This window comes from Acanthopagrus latus, chromosome 6, assembly GCF_904848185.1.
Source record: "Acanthopagrus latus isolate v.2019 chromosome 6, fAcaLat1.1, whole genome shotgun sequence".
Classification (NCBI taxonomy): domain Eukaryota; kingdom Metazoa; phylum Chordata; class Actinopteri; order Spariformes; family Sparidae; genus Acanthopagrus; species Acanthopagrus latus.
In genome coordinates, this window is record NC_051044.1 from 26,015,914 (window position 1) to 26,036,108 (window position 20,195).

At 40.2% G+C, this 20,195-nt stretch overlaps 2 protein-coding genes across 2 annotated transcripts; both read left to right on the plus strand.

Annotated features, from left to right (window-relative positions):
* Positions 1-328: 328 nt before the first annotated feature.
* Positions 329-6,914, plus strand: cyldb (cylindromatosis (turban tumor syndrome), b). The gene is made up of 14 exons (XM_037102519.1): positions 329-514; positions 883-1,394; positions 1,688-1,817; positions 2,271-2,518; positions 2,613-2,778; positions 3,455-3,587; positions 4,105-4,209; positions 4,733-4,812; positions 5,002-5,068; positions 5,154-5,286; positions 5,391-5,499; positions 5,626-5,744; positions 5,832-6,036; positions 6,310-6,914. Exons 2-14 carry the CDS (start codon positions 960-962, stop codon positions 6,513-6,515), a joined length of 2,136 nt encoding a protein of 711 aa, XP_036958414.1. The 5' UTR covers positions 329-514; positions 883-959; the 3' UTR covers positions 6,516-6,914.
* Positions 6,915-9,150: 2,236 nt separating this feature from the next.
* Positions 9,151-19,679, plus strand: top1l (DNA topoisomerase I, like). The gene is made up of 21 exons (XM_037101867.1): positions 9,151-9,307; positions 9,804-9,828; positions 11,860-11,956; positions 12,130-12,244; positions 13,009-13,061; positions 13,164-13,253; positions 13,362-13,443; positions 13,637-13,728; positions 13,861-13,976; positions 14,079-14,200; positions 14,300-14,422; positions 15,507-15,694; positions 15,778-15,922; positions 16,086-16,229; positions 16,419-16,604; positions 16,688-16,756; positions 17,150-17,264; positions 17,434-17,561; positions 17,924-18,018; positions 18,114-18,263; positions 18,378-19,679. Exons 1-21 carry the CDS (start codon positions 9,275-9,277, stop codon positions 18,478-18,480), a joined length of 2,271 nt encoding a protein of 756 aa, XP_036957762.1. The 5' UTR covers positions 9,151-9,274; the 3' UTR covers positions 18,481-19,679.
* The last annotated feature ends 516 nt before the right edge of the window (positions 19,680-20,195 follow it).

Here is a 20,195-nt window from a genome sequence, read left to right on the forward strand (position 1 = left end):
GCTGAATACAGTAATCTTATAAAATATAACATATCGTAACTATTCACATAATTATATATGATAATGTTTTTGTATGTATGCCCTTTCTCTTTACATAAATATAATTTTTTGTTGTTATTTGCTTCTAAAAACTGTCCTGTGCTTTCATATAAAAATGTATGAACATCCTATCTGCCATATAGTGGCTGTCGGATCAAAACCAAATGCAGTGACGTCACCCACCGCTAGTTTGGGGGCGTTCACTGGTTACAGTCCTTGACCTCGTGTCCAATGAGCAGCCGCTCGCGCTCATGTGGGCAGGTCTGGGGCGGACAGGTTGAGAGCTGCCGAGTGGGTGTTGTCGGTCACAGGCAGGTCAGTATTTAAATGTCTGCGGGTCACCTCGCTGCTTAAATGTTAGATAAGAGAGAGAAGAAGGCTGACGCTGCCGCAGTCATCTGCTCTTACCAGCAATAAGTTACAGCAACAATGGAAAAACCTGTCGAGGAGTAACTGTTTTGGACAAGTGAGAACGGTGAGTAAACAGAGGTGTCTGTGTTACAAGGGCTGAGCCGACTCTCAGTGAATTTGAGTGAATGTGTTGGCGGGACATCGCAGAACAGCTCGGCTGTGAGCATCATAGGTCCCATTAACAAGCAGGCTCCAGGGACTTGTGTCAGCAACTCAATTCATTTACAATTTCCGAATACATGCTCAAGTTTCAAGTTATTTTATATACTCCAAGCCTATACGTTTTTTGTCGTGTTTTTGTGTTTTCAGTAAAAGAGTGAGTGCTTTCAGATATAAAAATGTATTTTTATTCGACTTTCGTGTTCAGTTTACTTTCTCCAGCTCGGGGGTGTTGTTAGGCTGCAGTGAAGTACTCCTGTTGTATCTCCACAGGGACACGGGGGTAAATACGCACAACACCTGCTTGAACACCGTTAAACCGACTGAACTGCTGGAGATAAGTAGTCTCAATGGAGCTCAGAACTGTAGTAAAGGACAAGTTTTTCATAGTGATACGCGGGAAGTCGAGGAAAGGCTTCAGCCGCGGATGTATCGGCCGTGTGGAGGCGGAGACGCAGCGTGGGGAGCTGATGGGGCTGCTGTACTGCGGGGGAAGCAACGCAGGGAGCCCCAAGAGCGGAGGCATGGTGAGGAGGGAGGACACGTACCCTCTGACCCGCCACCAGGCCCAGCTACTGCTCTTCATTTCCTCCATAAGCAAACGCCTGGAGCTGCTGTGTAACCCCCAGCTGTTCGCCGCCATCTGCGAGCTGTCTCAGGATGACCTGGTGGTGGTGAAGTACAAGAAGGGACACCTGCCCGGGCTGGTGAAGAACCTCATGAAAATCGGGAGGAAGGAGAACAAGGACGACCTGCACATGCTGGGCTTTGAGGTGGAACCTGTGGTGGGTAGAGAAGTAATGTGTGTGTGTGTGTGTGTGTGTGTGTGTGTGTGTGTGTGTGTGTGTGTGTGTGTGTGTGTGTGTGTGTGTCTGTCTGTCTGTCTGTCTGTGTTTAAGGTGTAGGGCTATATCATCACCACTGATCTGTGTCTTTAGTCAAGCTTATCAGTAAAAAGACTGCCAGAGAGATGCATAACTTTCATGTCGTAAGCACAGAATCTACACACGCGCACCAGTGTTTATCTCTGTTCTGTACATCTGAGTGTAGCATCTGTTTCTCTTTGTCCTCCTTGTAGGACTATGGTAGCAATCTGTCATCCAAGAAAGCTGCTCCTCTGCCCCTGTTCAGTGCTGCAGACATCCTGCAGGTGGTCCCATCCTACTCCAATCCCCTCGGACTGCACTTGAAAGATGGCCAATGTGGAAGTACGTAAAGGGGTCGGGGTCAAAGCCTTTTCAAAGTCAGTATGTGGTTCATCACCACAAGATACTTGGTGTGATGACTCTAAGTTTATCAGTTCCCACTAGATAAACTCCCCATACAAATTATAAGAAATTAATTTTGATTCAAAAGCAACCTATGCCACCTCCCCATCCAGTCAGCCTATTTAATCCCAACCATGACCCTGTATAAAAACACCTACGATTCCGGGGGGGCGCATTGAAGATGCATCCCCAGAACACAACTGGAATAACTGGTCCTGTTGCCCTGGAATGCAACTCAGCAAATTGTCTGATGGTTTTTGTACATGGTGCACTCTGAGCTGTCTACATACCTCATGTTCCATGTTATGCAATCTGTTTAGGCCCCTCGTGACAAGACACCAAAAAATGTCATTAGCCTCCCCTCACCCGCATATCCTCCATACCTTTCTGCAGGTCTAAACGAAAAAGCGGTGACGCGCATCAACTCCATGCCGACAATGCGCTCTCGTCCACGACAACTGAGCGAGAACCATAGAGAGCAGACTGTCATTCGGACCCAAAGTTTGAGCACATCTCATATGACTTTGGAGGTGGGATCCATGGTGGAGGTGGTGTCCAACTCAGGGATCACAGTGTATGGAGTGATCCGGTGGTTGGGGACCCCTGGAGGGAAGACTGGTGAATGGGCTGGGATTGAATTGGTGAGTGACTAAGATTTTGTACATTTTCAGTTACATTTTCCTTTGGCTTTGGGCAGTGAAGACTCTATATCTGATTTGGTTTTCATTGTTTCAGGAATACGATGTGAACGGCTGCTCTGATGGGAAGTATGGAGGCCAGAGGTATTTCACCTGCAAAGGAGCCAGAGCGTTGTTTGTTCCCGTCATGAAGTGCAGCCCTGACAGCAGGTTCTTCTCTTCAACAGGGAAGGAAACTTCAAAATCCACTGAAATGCCTCCAGGTTAGACACCTCTCCTAAGTTTGATGGACAACTGTATATAATCAGTGCAAATGTACAAATTACACACATTATATTCTATGATGACTTGTTTTTTTAATGGTTTTCTTAGTCTTCTACAAAGTAAAATGTTAAAGTTGTTTTTTTTTTTTTACCAGAGTGAAATTGTACTTTACAAAATTAATTAGCTTCCCTGCCAATTGTCAATTCTAAAGTGCTGTGCCAGATATTTTGCTACTTATTACTTAAAGCTTAAGGGATGGATGTTTTTCATTCCTCTCTAGCTTTATTTCATTCCTCTCTAGCTTTATTTACATTAGCATATCACACAACCTCACAGAATAGGATCTAGGCATCCTAATGTGTTCTCAGTAGCTAAACTGACATTGCTTTCACACCCTTCTGCCTCAGGCAGGAGTAAGTTGAGAAAAATGATGCCAATTACACCTGAAACCATGCACGGTGTGTGACATTACTTATCAGTGAAACATGTGTGACATACCTGTGAACTTCTCTGTAATGGCAAATGAATCATTGTCCATGAAGTCCTGTCTGATATTCGAGTGTGTCTACGCCCAGTGAGAAAGCTACATTTCCCAGCTACAGGTGAAATGATGATCTGTGTTCAGATGTTATTTTAATAGCAACATTTGTTCTTCTATGTTTCCCTTCCCATCAGTTCCACCATTTGAGGAGTCAGAGGATTATGCACCACCTATCTCTGAATCAGAGGCCTTGTCTTTGTTAGTGGGAAGAATGAAAGGGATTCAGGGTCACATCAACTCCTGTTACCTTGATACCACACTCTTCAGGTAAAACCAGCTCAACGCTCCTTGGGGGAATTGTTTCTCAGGTAGCACACCTTTGCAAATTCAGCTCAGATTTACTAGATTTACTAAAGAAGGCATTCCTGGAAAAGAGGCGGTGTGAATGTTCGATGTCTGACACAAAACTGCATTGCTGGCTTTAAAAGTTGAATAATACCAATTATGTATGAAAGATGTGCAATATTTAAAGGTCTGTTGAAAAGTTGATGATAAACTGCATTGCAATAAAGTTTCTAGCTAGTGTGAATGAGTTCATGAGAGTTGAAGTGTAAATAAGAGAAATCAAAGGAGGAATGTCTTAATGGAGCTGAATATTTGATGTTTCTCCATTTAAAATGTGAAACCAGTTAAATACCGAAACAGCAGTGTGTGACTAATAAATAGAAGTTGTCTGTGTGGAAGAACAAATAAATGGCCTCAGCATTCATAACAAATAAAGGAGCATAGTGAACTGTATTGAGATATGTGCAGAGTTGGTAAAACTGTGTTTTTCTCTCTTCAGTTTGTTCAGCTCATCTGTGACCCTGGATAATATCTACCAGAAGCCTGCTGACACAGAGCAACCTGTAACATGCACTCTCAGAAAAATAGTGAACCGTCTACGCAGGTATAAACACTGTTGTCAGGGCAGTCTTGCCTTGTGTTATCATCATGTTTACAAAACAGGAACACTGTGACATTTTACATAATCTCTACTGGTAAACATGCAGTCTTTCTTGATGATACTCCATATTCACTAGCTCAGTGGTTCTCAATCTTTTTTAAGTTGGGACCCCTTAATTGACACAAATTAGACCCCAATTGATATGATGTTGTGTTTGATAATAACTTAGCTTTTAGATATTGTATCACAAAAACTGAAATCCATGAAATCCATGATCAAAACTAGATTTACAGTCTAACACTGTGTTCTACATATGGATGGAACTCTAAATAAATTACTGCCCCTTTTACTTGGCTACCAACTTGGAGAACCACTGAAGTAGCTAATGCAAAAAAAGTGCATATACTTTAATTTTACATAAGAGGGTGGGTCGTTTGTGTTTACCCTTGATTGTTTTGGTGTATGCAGCTAATTCTGCGTGGGATGTATTGTGTTTGTTTACTGGTGGCTAAATTATATATTGCAGACATGGGTTTGTCCCTGCTGAGAGTGTGATGAATTTCCGTAAACAGCTTGGGTGCGACACCTTCCAAACAGATGAAAAAGGTACACACCCAGTTTTGAAACATTCATTGTTAGAAATATATTTCAATTGAAGTGCTTGAGTTATTGCAGCATTGAATTCTGAAGCCCACTGTTAAAGTCTATATGCTTTTACATTTGTTTTTAATTTTTAACAATTGGTTTTATAAGTTTTTTTATACATGTATGTTTTAAAACTTTCCTTCACTGCAGACCCAGAAGAGTTCATCTCAGTCTTCTTTCAGAAGGTGCTTTGCATGGAGCCACTGCTCAAGCTCAGGTAGGGCCCTGAGCCACAAACTATTCAAAATACTGTCCTGCTTGACTACATAAAGTGTAGTTATTCAAATGATGCTCCTTTTTAGATCAAGAGGGGAAAGATCTGAGGGTGCCTATACTTTCCAGATCTTTCTGGAAAAAGAACAGATCGGACAGATTCCCTCCGTCCAGCAGCTGCTGGACACATCCTGTCTGTCAGGTGACCTCAAGTTTGAAGAGGTGAGCACATGCTCCTCCTTTAGAGAGCAGCCCCAATGTGTTTATCAAGTTTTTGTCTTTACAATCACATAACCCATATACTGCCTTTGCTGTTCATCCAACAGATGCCGTCCCTTCTAATGGTTCACATGCCAAGGTTTGGAAACAAGTATAAGATGTTTTCTCATATCATTCCTTCAACTGAGCTCGACATCACAGATCTCCTATACAACTGTAAGGAGCAGACATGATTAACACTGAACTAAATTGTTAATTATGTGAATGTAATCCCTTTTTTAATATGGTGTTTTATTTGAAGAGCTGAAAGATGCTTACAGATCCTCTACTTTTTCCTAACAGCTCCAAGGGAATGCTTCATATGTGGGCATTTGGCAGAGCACGAGTGTGTACAGTGTCTGCCAGATCACAAACTGCAGCCAGGCAGAGTGAAACAGTATTGCACTACGTGCAACACACAGGTAAGATCTTTCAAAATCTTTTAGGCCTTTTTTTACAGTATCCCACTGTGCAGACCTGTAGTATTAAATGTTCTACTTTTCTTGCAGGTGCACACCCATCCCTCACGACAGGGTCACTCTCCCAAAGCTCTCACAGTACCAGACGATGTAGCCTCTCACAGTTCTGTGCCCAGACACATGATGAAGCTGTTTGCTGTGCTCTGCATTCGAACTAGCCACTATGTGTCCTTCATCAAATATGGACCTGATCCTCACTCCTGGCTCTTCTTTGACAGCATGGCAGACAGATGTGGTAAGATAGATTCCAGCATCTTTTGTTTATTTGAATAATGATTGTTACTGGTCTTTTGCTCCATTATTACCATACAGGTAATTTTTTTCTGATGTTCGTGCAAACTATGACTTGTTTTAGTTTTTCTATAAGTGGTTACACGTGACAGCCATATTTGCTGATAATGCAGCCTCCACAAGATTGGATAAAGCTATGCTCTGACGTCTGTGACATGTTGTTATCTTTTCTTGAGCTGATGTCTAATCTTAAGACTACTCTTCCATTTTTTTAAAGGTGATGATCAACAGGGCTACAACATTCCAGAGATCAGGGTGTGTCCGGAGTTGGGTGACTTCCTGTCCCAGCCGGAGGAGCAGCTGGCTCGAGCTGACCCCACCCAAACTCCTGAACTGGTGTGCAGGCTTCTGTGTGACTCTTACATGTTTTTGTACCAGAACCCGGCCAACTCACTTTCAAAGCCCAACCATCAGGAGCCATAAATGCATGTAAGGATGAGGACACAACGTTCCCATAACAGTGCCCTTTAATAACCTTGCATCTCTGCTTAATCAGCAAGATGGTGTGTTTGTTATTACATCCAAACAGCAGGAACTGAAGTGGATGCTTTTAACATCATTGGATTAAACAATAATGTAGTTAAGAAATTTGACTCTGAATGATCTCGGTCAAAGGTGATTTGTAAGGAGGGAAAGAATGTGCAGTGAAAATACAGTTTGCACCCATCTTCAATTCCCTCGTTTTTCCTATTGAATTACCTTTTGTTGTTGCACTGTGTTATTTATATCAAGATTTGTAAAGGAATTTTTTGCTTGCTGGTGATTTTCATGAATTTGACTTTGACTTACCACATAATAAATGCATAACAACATCAAAGTTCACTCAAGCTCTTCATTACCGTTTTTTTTTGCCATGTTGCATAATTTTAACTCTGTCAGCAGTGATGGGGGGGGGGGGGGTGTAAAACTCACTGAAGCTTCCCACATCAAATTTACAAAACGAATTGCATAAATACATGTATGTTGTCTTGCATTTACTTGAAACAGATGCACAACACAGATGTTATGAGTGCATATTACTTACTTAATTTTTAATACAGCCTTTTTCATTAACAAAATGTAAGAGTTGGAAGTTGATGTACGTGTACATTTTTTATTGTACTAAAAATCTGACAAAAAACAATTTGGAATCAGTTTCATTTGATAAAATTATTTCTTTGTGTTTAAATTGCACAGAAGCTGCTAAAGAAGACGCATCATTGCCATCATATTTATTACCAGCTTTTACTGTATGGAATAAGATGTTTTTATCTGTTCAGTCAACTACATTTAAGACTATTTAAAGACAAAAAGATTTGCTAAAGATTCTGGCCTTACCAGAACATTGTGAAACAGTGGCTGTGTGGCCTGGTTGCTCTTAATAGGTAATATTATGGACTGAAATGCCCTCTTGTGGACAAAAATTAGTTTGCAAGTAACACAAGTCACTCAGCCCCACCACAAGTCTGCCTCATTTTTATGCCTAAACAGATTCTCTTTGTTTTCCTGAGTGAATAAAAAAACGGACCTGTAAAGGACAACACAATTTCATACTGTTTACTTTGTTTATATTGGGAGGACCCTGCCACCTTTCTAGCTTCCAACTTTGTTCGTCGGATCATATTTTCCTCTAAAACGGCTTGGAAAAAAAAGAATATTTTTGAGTTTTTGTCATTGTAATTTGACATTTACAATAATGTTGATACATTATTAAACAATTAATATTGTACATGTTAAATGTTTAGTGCCCCTTGAACAGAGACGTTTTCCTGTTACAAATGTGTCTGTGTGTACGAAGGTCAGCAGACCACACCGTCATTCTCATAAGCTGTGAGGGAAGGATATTGATGAAAAACCATTTTTAAAACTATTGGCTTTAAATTATCATTTGCAACATTACCGTGCAATCTGCTATGTTGTTGCGACAGCCTATAACTAATATTGAAATAATTCTAAGACACTGGTGTTTTTAAATGCTTTTCTGTGTATTCTGATAAGATTTACAGTTGTTCAGTGGCCATCTGTCAGCCAGTTTGGGAATCCCACTAAAAACACACCAATTTTCATTCATTTTTTGTTTTGTTTTTTAGGTTAGCCTGAACCATACCTTTAACTTAAAACTGACTGATCAACTTTAGTGTAGACCTCTCTTCCTTTAAGTTGTTATTTGATCGGCCTGTTGGCTCTCAAGGTTGTGGAGGGCAGAACTGGCTCATGCTGGTTATGTGCCACGTATTCTGGCCTGCACCATGTTTGAACTCACTATAAGCACAACACCATTCCAAAGCCTTGAAGGCAGCCAAAGTTTAACCATCTAAAATGTTAAATTCTGGTAATGATGCCTGTAACATGTTTCATGTGTGCCATTAGACTAACTAAGACGTGTAACTTGATATACAGAAATGACAGTGGGGTGAGTGAGGTCACAAAGGCATTCTGTCTGAAGGAACAGGATAATTATGTATCTATCATAGATCAAATAAATATCTATCATTGTCATAATCATCACTGTACATAAAGCAGCATATATAGACATACACATGCATGTAAAGCAAATATACACATCTACATGCTGTATGAAGCACAGTATTTGCATTCTGTATTCTTGCACTACAGTAGTCTTGTTAACACTTCACAGAAACTGTTGAATTGAACGTTATTTCTATTAATTTAGCCTATATATTTATATACCCTTCTGTACTTTGAGTTGGCAACCTTACACTTAATATTTAATTTATTGTCAGCTGTATGTCTGTATAGTCCTGATATTTGTCCCCGGAACAGATTGTACATGCAACGAACCGAATCAGATTCCTTGTTTGTTTACAGGAGAGATTCCGATGATGATGGTGGGTTGTTGTTATAAATATTATTACTGATTCCATGTAGAAAGAACTTGCTCTAAGTCCCTTAACAGATCAAAGATACACACAACACACAGATACACTTCATGTGCTCCCAGCACACGAGTGCCTCACTCAGGACTGCGTGTGACATCGTGGTCTTAAGAGCAACACGTTTTGGCAAGAGGAGGAGCTACACTGCTCTGTACCATTTAAATTGAGGAGCATGCGCATTGGTCTGCAATCGGGACTTAAGCTCTTACACAACTGTGTCTTTTCTTCATTCTGCCTGCATCTCCTCGCCGGTGTCAACCACACACGTTTCTCATTTCTGATTTTTAATCAAACAACACTTAGGAAATGAGTGGGGACCATTCCCACAGCGAAGACCAGGTACAGTTACATGTATTTCGTAATGTCACCGCTCTTGGTAAACGGGCACAATTTGTTGCTGCCGTTTTATTTGCTTGGTTTGACAAGGCAACTTAGCTAGCTAACTGTGAATAGTGCCTGCTAGCGTGCGTTAGCCGACTGTGTTTGGAAACCAACTCATTTTGTTGTTAACAGCGTCTTGACACGTACCATCACATTTGTATTTGTAATGTTACGGGGAGGGGATTTTGGGTTGGCTTTCGGGTTTGTGTGTCTAGGCATGAAGTCCAAGACAAACTCATACATTTTATGTGGCGTTAGCTGTAACAGTTAGCCAGTGTTAGCCGGACGGCTTCAGCTTCAGCCGCTGAGCCATCCTACAAGCCAATGTAGCATGCTAGGCTAGCTAGCTGGGCAGCTAACAAACTGTCGATTTGACATCCAGCAAGTTCAAAGTTAGTTAGCCGGCTAGTTAGCTACTACGAAATTTAACATTCGTCTGCTTTTGATTTTTCAGGTTGACGGTGGCTCCCGTTTCAATGGTAAGTTTATGACATGAACCTAACGTGTTAAACGGAGTATTTTCCTTAAATTGTGACATATCTCTGCTGATCAAATGTAGCGTTACGTTAGTTCTCAGTAGAGGACAGAAATGGCGTCCAGAGACTAAGTCCTCTGCCTCACTCACAAGCGCCTATTGTTCAAAAGGGAGGTCTAATAAAAGCTTTTCCACTAAATATTTTCCCTATTCGAGTCACTATTGGCACACACCTCGAGGTGTTTTATCAGTTTATCGCACTAGAATTTATTTTTGGTTAGCTTTTAATCCCAAATTTCCCACCTGAAAGTGAGGGTTTGGGGGTTGAGGACTTAGTCTCTGCGCCATTTTCTTTTTCGGTGTAGCGGCCTGACTGCACTGCAAGCTGAACCCAGGCTGTAAGTGCCAATAGCTGTGCGTTGAGGAGAACTGCGAAGGCATAGTGCTTCATCATGATCCCATGTGGTGACCAGTAATGCTCTGATGTTTTTCTTCTTCACGGCATTAAACCCTTTTTTTCCACAGCTAAAGTTATTTTCAGTGTAGCTACACGGAGTTAACATCCCCACATGCTAGGAGAAAGTGGACCGTATTTAAGTTGAATCCATATTCCAACAGTCAGCACATCAAGTCTTAAACTTTTAATTCATCATAACATTATAAGCTATTAGGGGTATTGGATTTTATAAGTTTTGATGCTTCCCTAAAGTAAAAAAGACACTTCAAGTGTTTGTAATATTATGTTTCTAGAGCTCAAACAGAAAAATTATCATGAATTCAACATCCCACTCATATCCCCACAAAAGTACTTTATTTTTTCTAGGATGTACGCTTACCTACTACCTATATTAAAAACTACTGAGCAGACTTCCCTGTGCTTTTTGTATTGCTGAAATTGACCTAGACAAATTTACCAGTCCGCTTACGTGGCTTAATTTCTGAGTGATGGGACAACATTTGAGTATGAGACATCAGTGCTTTGGCTTCACTTCTTTTTCTAGAGAGCGCTACTGGCCCTCTTCAGAATGAACCGAACAGTCGAAGGCCTAGATGAACAAGTTAGATTTGCGTTTTAAAAAGCATCTCAACCACTGACTATTATATTGTATTTTAAGTATACATATTAGACTCTTGAGCACAGCGTGTTTACTAGTCAGTCGCATAAGTCATTTTTAAAAATTTTGTATTAACCATCTACCAGCTGAGAACCGTAGAGCGGACTCTTCCAAAAATCCGTCAGATAAACTCTAGTTTGTCTTCAGAAATGTGATGGAACACAAAAGGGGCCTGTCTATTGAAATGTATCACAGTGATCTGGCTTAGATCTGAGAACGGCCTGAATAAAATCTGTCATATTCAAATAATGGAGGAACAAATACAACTAGTTTACAGTGATGCATAGAACAACCAGGGTAAAGCTCCAGTCTGTTTTTGTTTGGGGTTTAACAAATCACTCACTGATCAGACTTTTTCAGTTCATTCTCCTGAACATGTTTGTCCTACACTGGTATACTACTGTTGGTGTTTGTTGATGGAGTTTGTGTCAGCTCTCCAATTTTGATAATGGCCTTTTTCAAGAGAGGGTGAAAGCTTACTCTGTTCACTAGCATGTTTCGACCTGTCGGATGTTTCATATTGTCTCATAAACAATGAGGCTTATACGGGCTGTAGGAGGTGCTGTGCTACTGTGTCGATTTTCTGTTCTCCACATGGCATGACATTTAAGTTGTCGCACTTGTTTAGACCTTGTTTGTCATTTAATTCAAGTTTTTACTTGGAGGAACTACGTAGGTGGACTTTGAGTGTTGTCTTAGTTGGTCAGTGATAAGATTGTCTTTCATAGCCTATCCACATGAGCTCCTGGTTGAGGGAGAGTGCACTTTGTTTTGTCTTTGCCACTTGTGTATAGAATCATACTTTGTCCATTAGACCGTAGGTACACAGCAGTCATACCTTTTCTTCAGTCCACTGTTGGATTGTTTCAGTCAACATCTCATTCACTTTTGAAGAAGATGACACTGTTCTCTTCTTGTAGACTCCCACAAGCATAAAGACAAGTACAAAGAGAAGGAACACAAACATAAGGACCACAAGAAGGATAAGGAACGGGATAAATCAAAGCATGGCAACAGGTATGGTGTGTTTTGTAATTTTTTTTTTTTTTAATACTCTTCATAGATGTATGTTTCTAATGGCATGTGTGCAAAGTGGACAAGACGTACCACTTGATTACTACAGTATTTTAAGCATTGAATAGCTGAAACCACCAGAAATTGATAGTTTTTTGTATTTCTTCAAATTCTAGCGATCACAAGGATTCCTCTGATAAAAAACACAGAGATAAGGAAAAGATGAAGCACAAAGATGGTAGCACAGACAAATACAAGGACAAGCACAAGGAGAAAAGGAAGGAAGAGAAGGTGAGTTAGTTTTGTTAAATTAATGGATGATTGTACATGTGGTTTTGCTAATTTAGTGTTTGTCTTTTCTTTAAGGGGTTATAATGGATTGTGCAGTATTAAGCTCTTGCAAATCATACAAGTTCATCTATCAAGTTGATAGCCTTCAGCTATTTAACCCATAAGCTAAATTAATTGTGTATTTCTTGTTTGCATCCTCTGTATCAACTATGATTTGAAAGATCTTTCCTATCAAACTAGGACATGAAAATGTTGAAAGAAATCTGAGTAACTCTTCACTATTAAAGTCTACTGTTAGTATGCAAATATGGAGGATGCTGAGTGTAATTTTAATGTATTTTCTCAGAGAGAAGCCATTTCGTATTTGTATTATCTTCTATTTTATCCTGCAGGGAGGATCCAGTCGAGATTTAAGATCTTTTCTTCTAGGGAATCCTGGTCAAGATGACAGCATAGGCAGTTTAGAATAAATTTAAAAAAGCACCATATGCTACAAGTGACCAAGAATCTACTGTGGCTAAATGGTTTACATGCTCTGACTGCTGCCATTCTGAAACAACCAACTTTGTTTGGGGCAGGAAAGTACAGAAAAGTTAGTTACCTTAAGCAATCCTGTATTTATTTAATGATAAGCTGTTCCAATTACAATATTTGGCACAACTGGACTGGTGCCTTTGTGGACATAGGTGATTATCATATGCTGTTGGTCTTTTTATATAGTTTTTTCCATCTTAACACTTTTTTTTTTTTTATGAACCTTTCAGATGAAGTCCTTTGATGGTAAAATCAAAAAGGAAAAGGAGAATGGCTTTGCCAGGTACGTCTGTACACCACATTTTACTTAAGTGCTATGTTTAGGCGACCAGCAGATGCACTTTGAAATGTAACCATTTGTGATTTTGAATGTTTTCTTTTACAGCCCACATGTGAAGTCTGAGCCTGAGGATGATATTTACCACTCGCCTAAACATGAGAAATCTCTAAAAAGAGAACGGGATGACGACAACGAGTGAGTGGCTTATTTGATTAGACTTCAACGTGTCTTTAAAGCGTTTAGGTATTTGTAGTTGCCTGTGACCAAATGTGTAACTTGCCTGTGACCAAATGTGTCTTTCAGCTCTGAGTTCAAGCCCAAGAAAATAAAGATCGATATAAAGACTGAAAATGACAAAAGGGCCAAGAAAAGGAAACCGGATGAGGTAAGAAGTAAGCCATAAGCAGAATAAAAGCTTGAGCTTATTATTTTCTCCAATATACTTTTGAAAGCACTATATGAGGGAACACCTGAAGAACCAGGGAGGCTTGAGTCTGTCTTTTGTTCTCATACTGACATTTTTTTTCTGCCAACCTGAGAACTAAAAGAACTAAAATAGTTTCTCTTCCCATTTTTAGGACACCAAGTCCAAAAAGACAAAAAACAAAAAAGGAGAAGTTGTTGATGGAAAAAAGAAAGCAAAGAAAGAGCCAGAGGAGAAGTGGAAATGGTGAGTTATTCATGCAACTGCGTAGTTATCAGAGTGGATGTATTGGGTGTTATTGTTGGATCAAGCAATGTTTTGTTAATCTGGTATATTCAGACTGAATATTGGATGGCATTGTTGTGATCTTGATTCCAGGTGGGAGGAAGAGCGATACACAGACGGCGTCAAATGGAAGTTTCTGGAACACAAAGGACCAGTGTTTGCACCGCCGTATGAGCCTCTTCCTAGCAATGTCAAATTTTACTATGATGGTACGATTTTATTTCCCACAGGTGTACTTAACTTCTATGTAAGTCAAGGTGTTTACGGTAGAAACATGTGATTAACAAAACACCTATTTTTGCATAATTTAGGTAAGCCCATGAAGCTCAGCCCAGGGGCAGAAGAGGTGGCCACGTTCTTTGCCAAGATGCTGGATCACGAGTACACCACAAAGGATATCTTCCGCAAAAACTTCTTTAAAGATTGGAGGAAGGTAGGGGAAAATAATTTGCTTGATTTTCCAAACATCCATACAGAGGCTTGTAGTTATTGAAAGACTTGTTTTTGAATGTAACATGTTGATCTCATGCAGGAAATGACTGCTGAGGAAAAGACCAAGCTCACAGACCTGAAGAAGTGTGACTTCTCTGAGATGAGCGACTACTTCAAGGCACAGTCTGAAGCCAGGAAGGCCATGACAAAAGAAGAGAAACTGGTTAGTTGCTTTGGTAATTATATCAAAACTAAATCTGATTTTGTATGTATTTTTATTTATTTTTTATTGATTTATTCAACTGGTGTTGGGTCACCCAGTATAATAAAGAGAGGACCTTTTGACTTTTACGTTTAGATACATATTTGTACTAATACATGTAAGCACTTTGCCCAAAATCATCAGGATCTAAAGAAGATACAGTAAATCCTTTGAAACAGCAAATCCACCTTGACAGATATCATTCAATTTTTTTTTGTAGTGTCACAAGTAAAATCATCACTAATATACACTTTTCATATGTTTTTAAGGAGACAACTGCAACACGAGATGACATTAAAGGAGAATTTATTTGAACAAAACAGGCAGTACAGTCATACGATAAAAATAATATTTTCATTCTGTGACATTTCTTCCATTAATAAATCAGACCAGACTTTATAAAACTTCCCCAGGTAATTATTAGTTCTTGTGATGGGATTCTAGAAGCCATGTTTGTCACTCATTTTAATCATCCATGGTAAAGAACCTTAATTGGACCAACAATAAAGCTTACCCCCAATGCAAGTACAAATTTTTGTTTGCAAATACCTTTTTTCAGAGGCACGACTGGCTATAATCTCCATTACATTTGACTATGTGGTTCTAGATGGGAGAAACACGGAATGAATACAGAAAAGAACTTGCTTCATTTTGACACCACCAGTGATTCAGTTTAGCTGGTGTATGATATACCCATGAGTAAATTTCCCACCTGCATATGACTGACCTGCCGGTACCAGCCACAGTGTATTTCCATACATTCTGTTATGTTTTGGATTTTACATTTTAAATTATTGGAGGGAGGTTATTGCTATAATTTTCTAATGAACGGGGGCGAAACTCTTCATGCAGCTCTTAATTTCTCCCCTGTTCCAATTGATGGATGGTGCTAAATTGAATATCCTTGCGCTTCTGTTGTTTTTGAAGTTTCAACAGTAACTGCAGTAAGAATTTTTCTTTTCTTTTTTTGACATTTAAGTTATTGAGCCCAATAAGATGATCTGATGTGGGGGTTGTTTGTTTTTCTTTTCCTTTTTTATTATAGAAAATAAAAGCAGAAAATGAGCGCCTCCTGCAGGAGTATGGCTTCTGCATCATGGACAACCACAAGGAACGTATTGCTAATTTCCGCATTGAGCCTCCGGGTCTCTTCCGTGGCCGTGGAGACCATCCTAAGATGGGCATGCTCAAACGGCGTATCAGACCTCAAGACATCATCATCAACTGCAGCAAGTGAGTATACAGTTGTTTGATGCGGATGAACTGATATGTTGAGTGGGTAATGATTGAATGTTTTATTCATGTTCTCTTCATAGGGACTCCAAGCACCCTGAGCCTCCTCCAGGCACAAAGTGGAAAGAGGTTCGTCATGACAACAAGGTGACCTGGCTGGTGTCGTGGACGGAGAACATTCAGGGCTCCATCAAGTACATCATGCTGAACCCCAGCTCCAGGATCAAGGTATGCTGATGGAATGAATTCTTCACTGCGAGGAGGTTTCGCCGTGTCTTCAAAAGAGATGTTGCTGGGCAGGGAACATGTTGTGCTGTGCTACATGTGCTGCATGCCTCACAAAGAAACATTTAATTCATTCATTTCTCTTGTTTTCATTGTTTGCTTGCAGGGAGAGAAGGACTGGCAGAAGTATGAAACTGCGCGCAGACTGAAAAAGTGTGTGGACCGTATCCGAAACCAGTACCGTGAGGACTGGAAGTCTAAGGAGATGAGGATCAGACAGAGGGCGGTGGCCCTCTACTTCATCGACAAGGTGAGCTGCATGATTGCTATTGACATTGTCCTGAGTGTATACAGCTTGGGGAAGTTTAATGCGGTGTAATTGCTTTTTAACGATGACTGTAACTTGCAGACGGGGTTTAGCAGGTGCTTAAACACTAACCGCAGTGAGGGTACGGTCTCTGTAAGCCGGCTTTAATCCATCTGTCCTGATGTGCTCTAGCTGGCTCTGAGAGCGGGTAATGAGAAGGAGGAAGGGGAGACTGCGGACACCGTGGGCTGTTGCTCGCTCAGAGTTGAACACATCAAACTCTATCCAGAGAACGATGGTCAAGAGTATGTGGTGGAGTTCGACTTCCTGGGTAAAGACTCCATCCGCTACTACAACAAAGTCCCCGTGGAGAAGAGGGTAAGGACTGTAAAGCTTTGTTCTGTTTTTTTAAGTCTCCACCCACTGCCTCTATTAATTCATGTGTGTTCGGTGTCCTCTAGGTGTTCAAGAATCTTCAGTTGTTCATGGAGAACAAAGAGCCTGATGATGACCTGTTTGATCGCCTGAATGTAAGCAAAACTTGATCTGTGAAAGGAAATTAGTATGAGGGTTTCCTTAATTTGGTAATTCCCTCCTCTTTTTTATAATGAAAAATTTAGCATTTACATCTCTCCACTCATAATGTCTAGTGAAAATATTCCCATTGAACCACAATTTGAATTGTGTAAAAGGTGGGATGAGCAACTCTACAGAAAATTGATTGTTGGGTTGAATTCTTAGGTTGTCAAATAATTTCATCCACAAGTCCCAGGACACTGCTTTCACAGTAACTGAAACCCTGTTTTACATTTATTTTGGCAGAAATACTTGGGACGATGGTTTCTTTTTATTAAATAAATACTTTGTCTTAGAACATTGTGTTTAACTTTAACACTTGCGCTCACTGGCCCCTCTCTCCACAGACTTCAGTTCTGAACAAGCACCTTCAGGAGCTGATGGACGGTCTGACAGCCAAAGTTTTCCGTACCTACAATGCTTCAATCACACTGCAGCAGCAGCTGAAGGAGCTCACAAATGGTACGTCTTCAACTACAGGATCAAAAACCATGACACTAGAATCCGAGAGACAGAAATTGTGTCCATCTGATTGACTTGTTTGGTATTCATAATAGGCTTTTCATCTGGGTGTCTGCTGTCATGGATTATTCTGCACACAGGAAACTCATTATACTCTGTCTTTCTCAAGGGGAGGACAACGTTCCAGCCAAGATCTTGTCCTACAACAGGGCAAACAGGGCTGTGGCTATCCTGTGTAACCATCAGAGGGCTCCACCCAAGACATTTGAAAAATCTATGCAGAACCTTCAGACTAAGGTGATGGTTGTTTCATGTGCTTGACATGCACTTTTGTTTTCTTTGCCTGATGTAGTTTAGTTTAGTCTTTTATGGTTTCGCAGACAAACCATGGCAACTTTTTTAACAACACCCCCATAACTTGTTTTAAAAGGCGAATGGCAGCAAAAATAAGAATTTGGGGTACAATGTATTTCATCAGATATTGTGAAAGATTTTAGATGGATGACTATATTTTAATGTCTCAGGTTGTTTTGAATTCAGTGTTGATATTATGTATACATATTTTACCAAAAACTGTTTTGACATCTATGTTGCTGTGGCTGTACACTTCAGTGTTTCACTATTATATTTTTGAGACTAATCAGTCATTTTTATCTTAGATCGATGCTAAAAGGGACCAGCTTTCTGATGCCAAGAGAGAACTAAAGAGCGCCAAGGCTGATGCCAAAGTACGGAGAGATGAAAAATCCAAAAAGTAAGTATTTAAACATTTGGCATACCTAAATAGTTGTCTCCTTGGTCAACAGAGTTAAGCACATTTCTAACCTGGTGTGCTGCCTGTCTTTGTAGGACTGTGGAGACCAAGAAGAAGGCCGTTCAGAGGATAGAAGAGCAGCTGATGAAGCTGGAGGTGCAGGCAACTGACCGTGAAGAGAACAAGCAGATTGCCCTGGGCACTTCCAAGCTCAACTATCTGGACCCTCGCATCTCTGTGGCTTGGTGAGATGATATTCTGGACAACACTTTAACTTGTTCTTGAGGACGAGGATGCACTAGTAATGCTACAATGTTGAGAACTGTACAGAATCCTAATGTCCATCTTTTGTCTCCTAGGTGCAAGAAGTGGGGCATTCCAATCGAGAAGATCTACAACAAAACCCAGCGCGAGAAGTTCGCCTGGGCCATCGACATGGCAGAAGATGACTATGAATTTTAAATCCCAGTTTGTTTTTAACAATGATACACCCCTTTTTTTTATCGGATACTTGTTTTTTAGCTTAACCGAATCTTGCTCGATGGCCAGACCTGACCAGGAATTTCAGACAGTTTGAGCAGCAGCAACATGGTAAGATGAAATGAGGCCACAATGAAGTGGCAGCAGGGGGTTGTGGGTAGTCTAAACATCTGATCTGAGATCAGGCATCCAGGCTGAACTATTCCCACAACTGAGCATCAAGGCATAGTCCCAGTAATTGGAAGGCCTTTTACCTTTGTCTCTCTCCCTCCTCAGGGACGATGCCTGAACTATGAACTCTGTGGTCCTATAGCTACTGTATTCAGCAAAAACAAAAAATGCTTTGTATCATTTTATTTCTTGTTCACTTGCTCTGTATTTTAGCCCTCCCATGTATTATTAATGAATTCTATATTTTGATAGACAAAGTTAAATGAATTCCTTAACTACACCCACGCGCCTTCGAGGAAATGGAAATGTGAGCTCGACTTTTGAGTTGTGTGTGCATGTGTGTGTATGAGGGGCTCGGCCATGGATCTGTTTGGGTGAATATTTTAAACTGGACTATGTTGAATTGTTTAGCATGAAAGAGGATGTCTGGGCAGGCAAGGGGAAAATACTGCAACCATGTCAATATTTACTTAAGCAAGCAGAATGTGAATATTTTGTTTTACAGCCTCCATCAGGGACTTGTTTTTCTGTGTAAATGTGAACCAATCATTTTTATCCTTGAGTTGCTAGCATCCTCTGAATCTCTCTGCATAGCCCTGTCTACATCTGATTTTAACTTAATTTAACAATTGTTCCAAGACAAAAAAACTCCCGTATCTGTTACTTGAAGATAATGCTATGATAATGTATTTAAAGTGGGGAAAATGGAAAGTGTTTTTCTTCCCAAGAGGGTATGTGAGGGATATCAACTTTGCCAAAAAAAAATCACCAATCTGTTACAAGTTAGGCAGTTTTTTTAATTGTGTAAAGATTGAGGATAAAGTAATGTAACATTTAATGTGAATTATCAGTTCATTTTATTCCACTCTTTACAATAGGAAATTGATGTAAGTAGCTGTAAAGTCAACATCCTATTCCTGTTTTACCTTCTGTCATAGCCTTTGATCATGTTTTTCTTGTTTTATGCTCATTGTAGGTTGAAAATGAATAAAATCCTACAAGTAAATGTGTTTGTGTTCTGTCTCACAATTCAGTTGGGGATATGATTGAGGTTTCTTGAAAATTTTGGAGACAAATGTTTTCCTCCATTTTGAAAACAAGACCCTCCTGCTTGAGTATCACAGCTGCCTGTTGGTTTTGGACTAGCAGCCTTTGTGGAGGTCTTGCCAAAGTTGAAGCGTCCTCATATTTGCTTCATGAAACATTTGATCCTCTGTAATTGCAAGATGAGCTTTAGACTTTCTCAGAAAAATCTCAGCCTGTGGTGCACTGTATACAATGTTTAAACAAAACGTGAAGACATTCTGCAGTTTTTTTTTTTTCTTTTCTTTCAACAGTGAATAAATCCATCTCTTTTAAACTGCACTTACAGAATGCATAATGTTCTCAGTTGAAAATGGACCATGTGTGACGGGGCTCATTACAACCCTGAACATTCCAGTAAACTACTGTTCCTCGAGTTCTCCTTTGTGCCCTCTTCAAAAAGGATTTTATTTCCGTGGCAACATCTGGCAGCACTGTGCCCC

Bases quoted from the DNA above. Each gene is read 5' to 3' on its own strand.
- cyldb (XM_037102519.1), top strand. From the start codon at position 960: ATGGAGCTCAGAACTGTAGTAAAGGACAAGTTTTTCATAGTGATACGC. The intron at 4,813-5,001 runs GTACACACCCAG...CCTTCACTGCAG, and splicing joins CTTCCAAACAGATGAAAAAG to ACCCAGAAGAGTTCATCTCA. The intron at 5,500-5,625 runs GTAAGGAGCAGA...TTTTCCTAACAG, and splicing joins CACAGATCTCCTATACAACT to CTCCAAGGGAATGCTTCATA.
- top1l (XM_037101867.1), top strand. From the start codon at position 9,275: ATGAGTGGGGACCATTCCCACAGCGAAGACCAG. The intron at 15,923-16,085 runs GTATGCTGATGG...GTTTGCTTGCAG, and splicing joins ACCCCAGCTCCAGGATCAAG to GGAGAGAAGGACTGGCAGAA. The intron at 16,605-16,687 runs GTAAGGACTGTA...GGTGTCCTCTAG, and splicing joins AAGTCCCCGTGGAGAAGAGG to GTGTTCAAGAATCTTCAGTT.